The sequence below is a fragment of the Dermacentor silvarum genome, chromosome 10, assembly GCF_013339745.2.
Source record: "Dermacentor silvarum isolate Dsil-2018 chromosome 10, BIME_Dsil_1.4, whole genome shotgun sequence".
Lineage (NCBI taxonomy): Eukaryota > Metazoa > Arthropoda > Arachnida > Ixodida > Ixodidae > Dermacentor > Dermacentor silvarum.
The window spans coordinates 106,265,480-106,276,661 of NC_051163.1; the positions used below are offsets into that span (position 1 = coordinate 106,265,480).

Genomic DNA, 11,182 nt, shown 5'->3' on the forward strand with positions numbered 1-11,182 from the left:
CTCGCGTACACTTCAAATGAACGAACATTGTCCGTGCAAGACGTGCCAGTATGAAAAACACATTTCTTTAGAAAAACTAGGATTTTCGCAACTTCTATTTCAGAGGATGCTAAACGCAGCTGTTCACGAAAGTAACTGGACTACGACCACGAACAGAGAACGTAACTCTGGCAGACTGCAAGCTTCGCACACGCATGAACACGTCAGCTGCAATAACTCCTGAACCAAGTGCCGAGATCGAAATGTCACCCACTTAAGTAAAGGGGATTAGTCATTACATACAAAAACATTGCGGCTGCTTCAATGGACCTCGTTGGAGACTACAAACAGCGAAGCGTTGTATTACACGCATAAAGAGTTGTAAAACTTATTTGTGTTATTTCAATGTCAACCACAGAATCCACGTCACAAGCTGCACATGTGGTACGTAGTGTTGCAGACGCAGTGATCATCCCAAAGAGCTAGTTGGCGCTGGCAAGTATACGGGCGATTGTGGCCTAAATCGATTGTGCGAATCGAAGATTGTGCGCGGTGGTAGCGGGAGAGAATGGCAGGCAAAATGCTTGAGGACTTACCGGTTGTCTTCATGTTCTTTCTTCTGAAAAAAATAAGAAAGAAGACAAGAAGAGTTAGCACCGCCTTATAAAATATAATAAAGAACTATCGCCATTTCGGTCACACTGCCTTCATTCCTGCGTTTTTCGGCGACAGCAATATGCTTAGACGTTGGAAACGAGTGAAGAGCTGAAAAATATTTTGATGCAAGGGCGCAATCATGCAGAGTATATATAGATGCGCCGTCTTTAAACTATATGCTGAGAAATTCTGTTATCTTATCAAACCCACCGATGCACAGTGCTGTCTATTCTCGTCATCTGATCGTCTGCTACACGGCCCACTTGGAACGCTTAAGAGCCGCTTCTCGAGCTGGCTCTTCATTATTTCATTTCGAACTCACGTGGCTTTCCAGTATATAATCCCCAGGCCTAATAACATACACTCATTCTTTTAGTTGGAAATCGGGAAGCTCAGTTAAAAGGAAGTTTTACTTAGGGCAAATCTGATTTCCATTTTCGAATACATGCTATAAAGGCATCAAGGGTCTCCCCAATTTAACTAATGTAAGTGAAATTTGCGTTATGTAAAGAAGAGCCATAAAATCTATCGATCTTCAACAGCAATATCCTAACATGCAAGATGCAAAGTTCTTACAAAACTCCCCGAAATTGTTTCTGGAAATTCAATCACGAAGTTGCCAAATTTCCGAAGCTAAACAAGATTTTGTACTACTTTAAAGTGCACTTGGAGCTTATCTAAAACGAGCAGTCATGGCACAGGTTAGGTAAAAATTTTAAAATATCTTAATATGGTTTAAAGTGTTAGTGCTATATCGCCAAACGAGGCTGCACCGAATAATTGTTGCGTTTTGGACTCTTGCTTGAGGCAGGTGTCCTTGAATTTAAAGAAAGTACATATATGTAGGCCACACCTTGTTTGCGAAATGTTCAAGGAGGCAAACAGCTACAATCTTGGCGTCAAAATAAACCGGGCCTTATCAAAAAGCCAGCGATGCAAAATGCGAAGGCATTTCAGGAAAGGTAATGCTTAAATACGGTGGCGGTGTGCTAATTGCCGTGCGGAACAATCTTAGCGTTCTAAGTCGTACAGACCTTGAGATTATACCAGAAACTGTGTGGGTTGAAATTCCTGTTAAACGCGACAAAAAATGTTTGGTCTTCGCAGCCTCTTCCCTCCTAACATAAGTAACGTGCAGTTTTGTGAGCGTATGAATGACTTAGTTGTAGTTATTGATGTAGCAAAATATAATATCCTGATAGCTGGCGATTTCAATGTTCCGTCTATTGTTTGGGATTCTTCACGCGCGACATCCGTATCTTTATAATCCCTTCACTGTGATGAGCTGTTCTTTATCGAATTTCTCGGATTAACGTAGTTTAACAAGGCCCCAAATGCCGCTAGAAATGTTTTAGATCTGATTCTGGCTAATTTCTGTGTTACTGAGAGAGAGAGAGAGAAAACGAAGAGAGGAAGGTAGGGTGGTTAACCAAGGACGTGCCCGGTTGGCTACCCTGGGGAGGGGGAAAGGGGAACTGAGTTTTCTGTTGCTGTTGGCTGTTTAGTGCTGTTCCCCATTGGCTTGTTCCCCTCGAATTAGCAGTTTTTCTAGAGGCGATTTATGTGTCGAGCGAGCCTGTTCGCTCATTTGTTTTTCTGAACGGTGGCTATCTTGGTCTTTACCATTATTTGAATGATGCCGACTGGTCTGAATAGTACCGTGCCACAGATGTCAACAAAGCAGTTAGCATGCTTACTGATAATGTTAATGTGCTTTGGAAGCCTTCATTCTCTGCAAGGCGTTTCGCCCTGCACGCTATCCTAAGTGGTTTTCTAAGGAATTGCGCGGTTTCCTTCGTAAAAACCTAAGATACCATAGGAAGTTCAAGAAAACAAGAATCATCGGGGTGGCACAAGAATTTAGTGCCTTGCGAAGCGAGGCGAAACGCCTAATGCGTAGAGACAGTGATGCATACATTAAGTTCGTCGTAGAGCGCGTAAAATGCGATGCCAAACGTTTCTGGACCTATGCAAAACATCAGGGTTCTGAGCGGGCCGAAATTATTGTCATAAATCATCCTTCTCGTGGCATTCTTATAAACTGCGACAATATCGCCAATGCATTCGCTGAACATGTTTTCTTGGCTTTCTTGAACACAGCGGATGCTCCTAGCACTCGTGACTCGCAGTATAGCTTCAGTGACCATTTCAACATCTCATGTTTAATGGGAAGCATTTCTTGGCGAACATTTGCCAGTTTTACAGTATCTATCTATCTAGCCGCCTACGTCTCGGTGCTCTCATGGTCGTATCGTTACCTTGGTATCTACCAAAGTTGGTATGCTATGACAAGAGTGTATGACGAACGTAAATGATAGGTCATGATATGAATATCCTGACGTGTGTCACGTAGGTCATGAAACAACTGCCTACGTCTTGGTGCTCCCATGGTCGTTTCGTTAACTTGGTAGGTACCAAAATTGGCTCAGTATCACAACAGTGTATGACAAACATAAATGGCAGATCATGACATGAATATCATGACATGCGTTTCATGTAGGTCATAAAACAGGCGCCTAAAATAACAATGACCCAGCGAAAAAACATTAACGCTCAAAACCAATGAAAATTATGGGGTTTTACGTGCCAAAACCACTATCTGATTATGAGGCACGCCGTAGTGGGGGACTCCGGAAATTTGGACCACCTGGGGTTCTTTAATTTGCACCTAAATCTAAGCCAAGGGTGTTTTCGCATTTCGTCCGCATCGAAATGCGGCCGCCGAGGCCGGGATTCGATCCCGCGACCTCGTGCTCACCAGCCCAACACCATAGCCACTGAGCAACCACGGCGGGTCAATGAAATTGGTTCGGACGTGGGTACGAAGTGAAGAAAACACTAAAAGATAATGGTACAAGTCATACCCATGAGCATCACTAAACAAAAATGACAATGACTCACCAAAAAAGATTAAAAGCACTAAAATGGGTTCGGACGTGGGCACTAAATAAGTAAACACTAAAGGATAACAGTAGAAGTCATAATCATGAGCATGGCTCGGCAAAAAATGACAATGACTCAGAAAAAATCTGCAAAAAAAGATTAACACTCAAAAACCACTGAAATGGGTTCTGACTTGGGTACTAAATGAAGGAAGCACTAAAAGTTGGTGGTAAGAGCCATAGTCATGACCATCACTCAGCAAAAATGACAATGACTCAGCGAAAAAAGATTATAACACTCAAAAACCAATGAATGGGTTCGGATGTGGTACTAAGTGAAGGAAAAGTCTAAATGCTAATGGTCGAAGTCAGTCATGAACACGGCTAAGGCTTTCGCCTTAAGCTATCCTAGGCATTCCGAAAGGGACTACTGAGGACTCTTGAAGACGTGAATGTCATGAAACAGCCGCCTATGTCTTGGTGCTCTCATGGTCGTTTCGTTAACTTTGTAGGCTCCCCGCACACTGCTTCGCATAACAGCCATTCCCACAGGTAGTGGGATCTGCCGGCTTTTTTTTTTTTCAGAACACGATATCGCATCGGCCTAAGTAAGTGGAAACCAAAGTATTCTCTTGCTTACGACCGAATACCAAGTTTTGTTATCAAAGGTTCTATTTTTGTTGCTCTCCTTACGCACATCTTTAATCTTGCTTTGCGTACGAGAGCGTTTCCTTCTTGTTGGAAGAATGCAATAGTTGGGCCAATTCATAAAAGTGGCAGCGTGAGCGATATTAAAAATTATCGCCGCGTGTTCCTCTTGTCTCAGTTTTCAAAAGTGCTTGAAATAGCGAAGTTTACACATCTGTCATTTTTCTTTAAGCATAAGATTAGTATATGCCGACATGGCTTTGTTAAGGCAGGTCTCTGGAAACAAACCTTGTTTCTTTTCTTGATGCTGCCCCACCCACTGTTGCTAATCGGAGGCAGTTAGACACAGTATATATACTTCGACCTGTCAAAAGCATACTATGTTTCTCACGACCTTCTTATCCATAAATTCCCGAGTTACGGTGTTAGTGCCAGCCTGTGCTCACTGATTAAAGATTACCTGTCCACTCGGTTAAATTATGTTCGCGTTGGTGCTAAATACTCTTTGCCTTATGAATCAACTTCCGGTCTTCCGCAAGGGTCCATCTTACGCCGATATTTTTCAATATCTTTGTTAATAATCTTGAAGATTGTTTGAGTCATTCGCGTCTCCTTTTGTACGTTGATATTGAGCTTTACCGTGAAATAGAAACAGCGCAGGATTCTGAATTATTACAGGAAGACGTGAATTCTGTAGCGGAGTAGTGTGCTTCTATCTTTTTGCTTATTAACCCAACTAAGACACTTGTTTCCTTTAGTCGTAAATTGACTACTTTATCATACAAATACTCATTTCATAACATTCCTTTGAAAAGAGCGAGTTGTGCGCGCGACTTAGGAATATTGGTTGACTCTCAACTAACTTTCTAACAACATGTTTCAAGCATTGTTAATGCATCCTATAGAAAGTTAGGTCTGGTATCGAGAATGACAAAAAAGTTTACGAATGTAAACTGCGTTGTTCTCTTGTATTCTTTTGACCGCACCAAGTTAGAGTTTAGTTTCGTTGTATAGAAATGTAATTATTTGACCAATGTTGCTAAAATGGAATGTGTTCAGCGACGTTTCATTCGTATCCTGTACGATCGATTTCTGGGACGCCGTGTATTTTATGCCTATGAGCGTGTACTGCGCATGTTTAATATTACACCCCTAGAAATAAGGCGAAAATATTGCGATTACTTATTCTTGTATAAACTAATTCATAACAACTTTTCCTGTCCGCAGTTACTTTCGGCTGTAAAGTTTTGCGTGCCCCGCCCAAACTTGCGTAAATCCCAGCATTTTCTACGTTAACTCCTCTTGCACCCTGTGACGCTATAACACGTCTTGTGACACAACCAAATACCTTGCGTTACGATGTTGATATTTTCAGTTGTTGTATTTGCTCATTATCTGACTTGTGTCATTGACGTAATTCAATTTTTTGTTGCATTTTACGGCTGTTACTTCAGGTTTTCTGTTGCTTTTTTTGTTTTCTGTTCTACGTGTAACACAAGTGCACCAATAATAAGGCCTAGAGCTGTATTTGGGCACTTTCAGAAATAAATGAAACGAAAATGAAATAAAATGCTGCTCATTCACGAGATAGACACATTACCTAAATATGCATTAGGTGACGGCCTGTCCTAAACAGAGCTAACAGGATATAATTACCATCAACAAATAGGTATACAAACAGCGCGTAATAAAGATATTGCAATTTCGACATTATATATGTTGCGACACCGTATTTATGCGCAAATCGCTCGACCAGGAACTTCGAGAAATTGTGGTGCAACAACTTACTGACATACGTTATGTCTGTTTATCAATCATAAATGCCTGAATAAGCTCTCTTACCGGTCTTTTTTATTCCTTTAAAAAATACACTAGCTTCTTGAAATTGCTGCTCCCATCCGCACATACCGCAATGACTAGCAATGAGAATGTTCGTCGATGTGGGCACGTTTCTGCTTTCTTGTGCTCCCTAACGGACGAAAACAAACGTGGGAGCGGAGCTGTTTAAGCCGGCCGTAAGTCCATGATGCGTCGGAAAAATTGTGGGCCTATCCTAGCGGTAGTGCAGAAAGGGTCCAAGCACAATGGCACATACCCCTATGAACTAGCGAAGCTGTGCATGGTTAGGACTACTTAACCATCGATGGCCAATCGATAGCCAATGAATAGCTCATCAATAATCGACCAATAAATATTAAATTCCGGAAAACGCTAGGGATGATTAATCATCTTCAATTGTAACCAACCCCGTTTTCTAACGATTTCTACTCGTGGTTGCGGCTATCGGTATTCACGTGTATTCTTGGTGTGATGCCCCCCCCCTTACTCAATGCTCCTCATGAAGCCGGGAATGTATTTTGAAATAAATAAATAAATAAATAAATAAATAAATAAATAAATAAATAAATAAATAAATAAATAAATAAATAAATAAATAAAAGCAGCTGAAGCTAATCAGGTCATGACATCTTTAGAGACTACAAGCGCTGGCTTATCGACATTGATCCCATGTAAAGCAAAACTATTTTCGGATAAAATATTAGTGTTGGCACTAATCATTTGCAAATTGTTCGCTGCAGGGGCGTTTCCGAGCTGCCTCAAAGCTTGCATAATTGCTCCTGTTTTCAAGATAGGTGATCAGACTTCAATTAGAATTTAGAGGCCAATTTGTATCCTTCCTTGTTTTTGGTAAAGTGAAAAGATTTTCCACACTTGAATAATCCGCCAATTGTAGAAATTGAACGTTTTGTTTCCCGAGCAATTCGGATTTCGCCAAGGTATGAATGACTGAGCGTACAACTGAACTGGCGCTCACTACTTCAACTGAAGAAATTCAGCAAGCTATTGACAGATGTCTAATTGTGGGATCTGTATTTATCGATCTGACGAAGACCATCGACCCCATAACCTATCGCATACTACTTCTTAATCAACTCGTATCCCTCGGCATATCTGGTTCTCCACTAAACTTAATAAGAAACTACTTTATTAACTGGTAATCTCTCATCGAAGCTAATTAACGTAGGGGTCCCACAGGGACAAATTCCCAGTCCCCTTTTATTTTTGATGTTTATTAACGACCTATCCACTACTGTTGCCAAGACCAAGACCATAGTTTATGCGGACAACACGACCAACTTCACATCCTGTAAAATCAGTTGCCACGATCCAGTCTAAACTTGACACCGACCTAAATAATTTTACTTTATGGTGCCAAGATAATCACAGGCACATTTTCCCCGCTAAAACCACATTTACTGGGTTTTCTTCCCCACGAATTTTGATCGACGTCCTGCCTTCTGTTCACATTAGCGATTACATCACAAAGGTTTCGAACGAAGAGCGGCTTCTTGGCGCTATTTTAGATACGCAACTAAAGTTTCACAACATGACTTTGGTGCGAGTTAGTTGGTTCATGATCTTCAAGCAAGCTTTGACCAGCACGAAAAAAATCGAGGCGAATCGCGAGGATCAAGCGTGTGTGTTTCTTCGTGTTTCTCGTCTTTCGTCTCGTTTTCTTCGCGCTGGTCAAAGTTTGCTTTAAAATCCAATGGAGACGCCCGATCACTTGTGAAAAAGAACTCTGTTGGCATCCACATTATCATCGGCACAAGAACTAACTTTCCACCTCACATCGAATGGTCTTTGTATTTTGCTTATATTCATAGCAATCGTTCATCTGACAAAACGATTACCCCACCACGGTGCTTAGTGGCTATGGTGGTGCGGTGCTAAGAACGAGGTCATTTTGCCATTATTTTTCGAACCGTTTACTCGTAGTGTTTCCAAGCGTTACGGCAGAACCCATCTGAAGATGGACATTGTTGATAATTCGATTTGTATCGAAGCAACGTTACGACAAACGGTACTTCCACCTCCGAAACGAGCGATTTATGAGGCGTAGCCTACCTCCTGTCTGGCGCAACAGCTGCTGCTGATGATGATTCAATGGCATCCCCTATGAAACGTATTAAGTGTATAATCATTTTTTTTCTTTTCCTTCGAAATCTACCTTGTACCGCTACCTATGACTAGAGATGCGGTCGTATCAATCTCTTCCGTGATTTTTTTTTTTTTAACCGATGTTGCACCTTCTTTCCACAGGTCGTGCCATCTAGGCTAACGCCAAGAATTCCATGCGTGGCGCGTTTGTGGATGTACGGGGGGTTTCTGCACGAAGACTTAAAGTGAAAATTATTCAATAGCAACTTTAAAATAAAGTGGCAGTGCATTCGGAGACATGTCGTACCCACCGGCGAGCATGTGGTGACGGGCGACCTTAAGCGGTCTTAATGTAATTGGAAAATTGAAGCAAGCTCTCCGTACAAGACGTATCAACTTCTGGATATCGAAACACGCGATTACGCGTGGAAGTGTGGCGCGAGGAATTTCGGTATCAGAGAGCGCGAGACCTTAATTAATCAACTTCGGTAATATTTTCATTAGACGAAAAGTTTAAATGAGAAAATTCTAGTGAAACATGAAAAACTCCCGATACAGCTTTCTGTTGCTCAGTAGGTGCTAAATCAGTTTTTCCGAGCGTGAAAGAAGCCCGAGAATACACGCAAAGTGGCTCGAGCGGCCAGTCGCATGGCAATTTTGCGTGTACTCGCGGGCTTCTCTCTCGTTCGGAAAATCACTTTTATGGAGCACGTAGTGAGCAACAGGTAGGTGTATCGGTAGTTTTCATGTTGGTCTACAATTTTCTCATTGACGCCTTTCATCTAATTAAAATGTTTATGAGGTTCATTAATTAGCCTCAGTATTTAATTAGGCGGAATGCAGAAAATAATCTCCGAACCCCAAGCGACGGCAAACAACAGCCCCTAAGTTTTGTCCAGTTACGTGACATTTGCATGTTTTTAAATGTTTGTGCATGATAGTTGGGACACCCTTTATATTAACGATAGTTTGGAATTTCAACTGATTCACACAAACTTGCCTACGGATCGAGCTTATTAAGCTGCATTTTTCAATATGTTGAAACAGTGAAATGCCACAGGGGTGTGGTTATGGCACATGTGAAAGACCTTTAGCAGACACAAGTATGACAATAAACGCGTTACCACCAAGAGAAACCTGCTGCAGTACTTACCTGGTAGAACCTCCTCGGGGTAGCTGTCTTCGAGTTTGCGAGATGACTCGTCGGCTCGGCTGTGGCGGCTACTGGCAGAGGGCAAGAGTTGGCTCAGGCAGGGGTCGAAAAGGGCGAGCGCGCAGAGGTGCACCAAGTAGGTCTCGCTGAAAAATAGAGTAAAATTGCATGGGCAACGTCTCTCTGCATAGCGGAACTATTTAAGCGTGCTCGGCAACATTCAACTACAATAAGTGACGTGTAATTGCTCCGCAAAGCACCGGATTTGTAGAGAGAGAGAACTTATTTGAAGCAAGGCAGAGAGGTCGGCGTGATATATCTAGCCTGCTACACAGCACAGGGGATATGTAAATGAACTCCCATGTAAACAAAGTCCTAACTCAAAGGTGTTGAGCGCGGCGATAGGTACTTAACAATAATGCAGTGACAGTAAAATAACAAATAAGGAGTGCTTATGAACAAGTTAGTCCCTGGTTTAGCTGCATGGTAAATTGGTATAGATAGGCTTGCGCCGAACAGTACCGTGTGGCGCGCATGCCGACACATACGTTTCTAAACTCTCCTCATTAGGGGTATAAAGTTTGTAGGTTTAAATAACTTTAGAATCTGGTATTTTTTGCCGTTGGAAAATGTCCAGAATTTAAATTTGCGTAAAAAAGCTACGGCCTTATTTTGCCGATGGATTCGCCTTTTCGTCAGCTGAAAACTACGCCGAGAATAAATTTGCAGCACCAACAGCGGAGTCACTACGGTTGGAAAATGTTCGAGCCAAAGGCGAAGTGCGAAAAAAAGTGACGGCTGAAATCAATCGCTAGAAAACACGGCCCCTAATTCAAATAGTCCGACGCCGAGCGAGTCGCCAGTGATAGTGCCGAGTCTAGTGGCCTCTTCGACTGGTCGCCTCCACCCTCCAAACCCAAGCGGCGCGCAGATATTGGGTCTTCGCACTCGGAGGCCGAGGACAAGCACGCAAACCTAGCGTATAACACGCTCTCCTCTCGGGGGGGGGGGGGGGGGGGGCAATACCAGATGCGCGACCATCCGATTTGGCCTGTAATGCCACAGTTAAAGCTCCCGGCGCTGCCGCGAAAAACGGCGGTCTCTAGATGCCAGCATGCTTAGGGTGAGCCGTCGCCAACAGCGGTGACCCTGCACTGCGATGACGTGGCGGGAAACGCTTTCCACATCCAGCGGCCGAGCCCTTTCAATCTCGGAGACTGCTCGCACCACAGTGCTCGGAGTGCCCGAGAGCGCTCGGCGTGAGAGGTGAGCGACCGTGAAGAACCAGCAGAACGCAAGGCTCTGGTTGAACCGGCCCAAGACACGGCGGCTCGCTAGAGAAGTCTAGAACGCTCCGGAACGACCAGCCGAAAATGTCATAAACGAGTGCAAAAGAATAAAAACCAGCCTATCGGAACGCTTGCCCGGGGCCTCTGTCCCTACACCGTAACGCAATGCTGGCGCGAGGTGGTGCGGCCTGGTACAGGGCGCTATAGGGATCGAAATTATCCAAGAGAAAGGCGGAGGATGGCAAGGTGCGTCCGCTCGCTTACCTAGAGGGCTGTGGAATGGGCCGTTGGTCGGTTCACGAGCTTCGAACGCGGCTGCTGCGCGGGACACGTCGGCACGCCTATCCCACCGCTTCTTTCTTGCTCATGCGAGGCGGCCGAACACGAGCTGATACCAAGCAAAGTAACTTGGTCAATCAAGAATGCTGATTGAGCTAATTGAAATGTTGGATTCAATGTTTCGAATTCATGGATTCATGCTTACAAAGAAACGCCGTTTCAGGCCTACGCTTGTGTTATTCCGCTTTCCTTGCGGAATTCATAATAGCAGTGGACCATGTGAACCTGTAATCCCGCACGCAGTTGTTTATATGTTTGTATAAAGCTCGCGTGACTCACTTGAAAGAGGAAGA

At 43.4% G+C, this 11,182-nt stretch overlaps 1 protein-coding gene across 1 annotated transcript in view; it reads right to left on the reverse strand.

Annotated features, from left to right (window-relative positions):
* The window catches only part of LOC125941089 (uncharacterized), a 77,455-nt gene extending 67,658 nt beyond the window's left edge, over positions 1–9,797 (reverse strand). Inside the window, exons 1-2 of the mRNA XM_049658021.1 lie at positions 9,784–9,797; positions 9,262–9,407 (exon numbers count right to left, since the gene is read on the reverse strand). Coding sequence (XP_049513978.1) covers positions 9,262–9,407; positions 9,784–9,797 — 160 coding nt within the window. The remainder of the gene's footprint in view (positions 1–9,261; positions 9,408–9,783) is intronic.
* Positions 9,798–11,182: the final 1,385 nt, after the last annotated feature.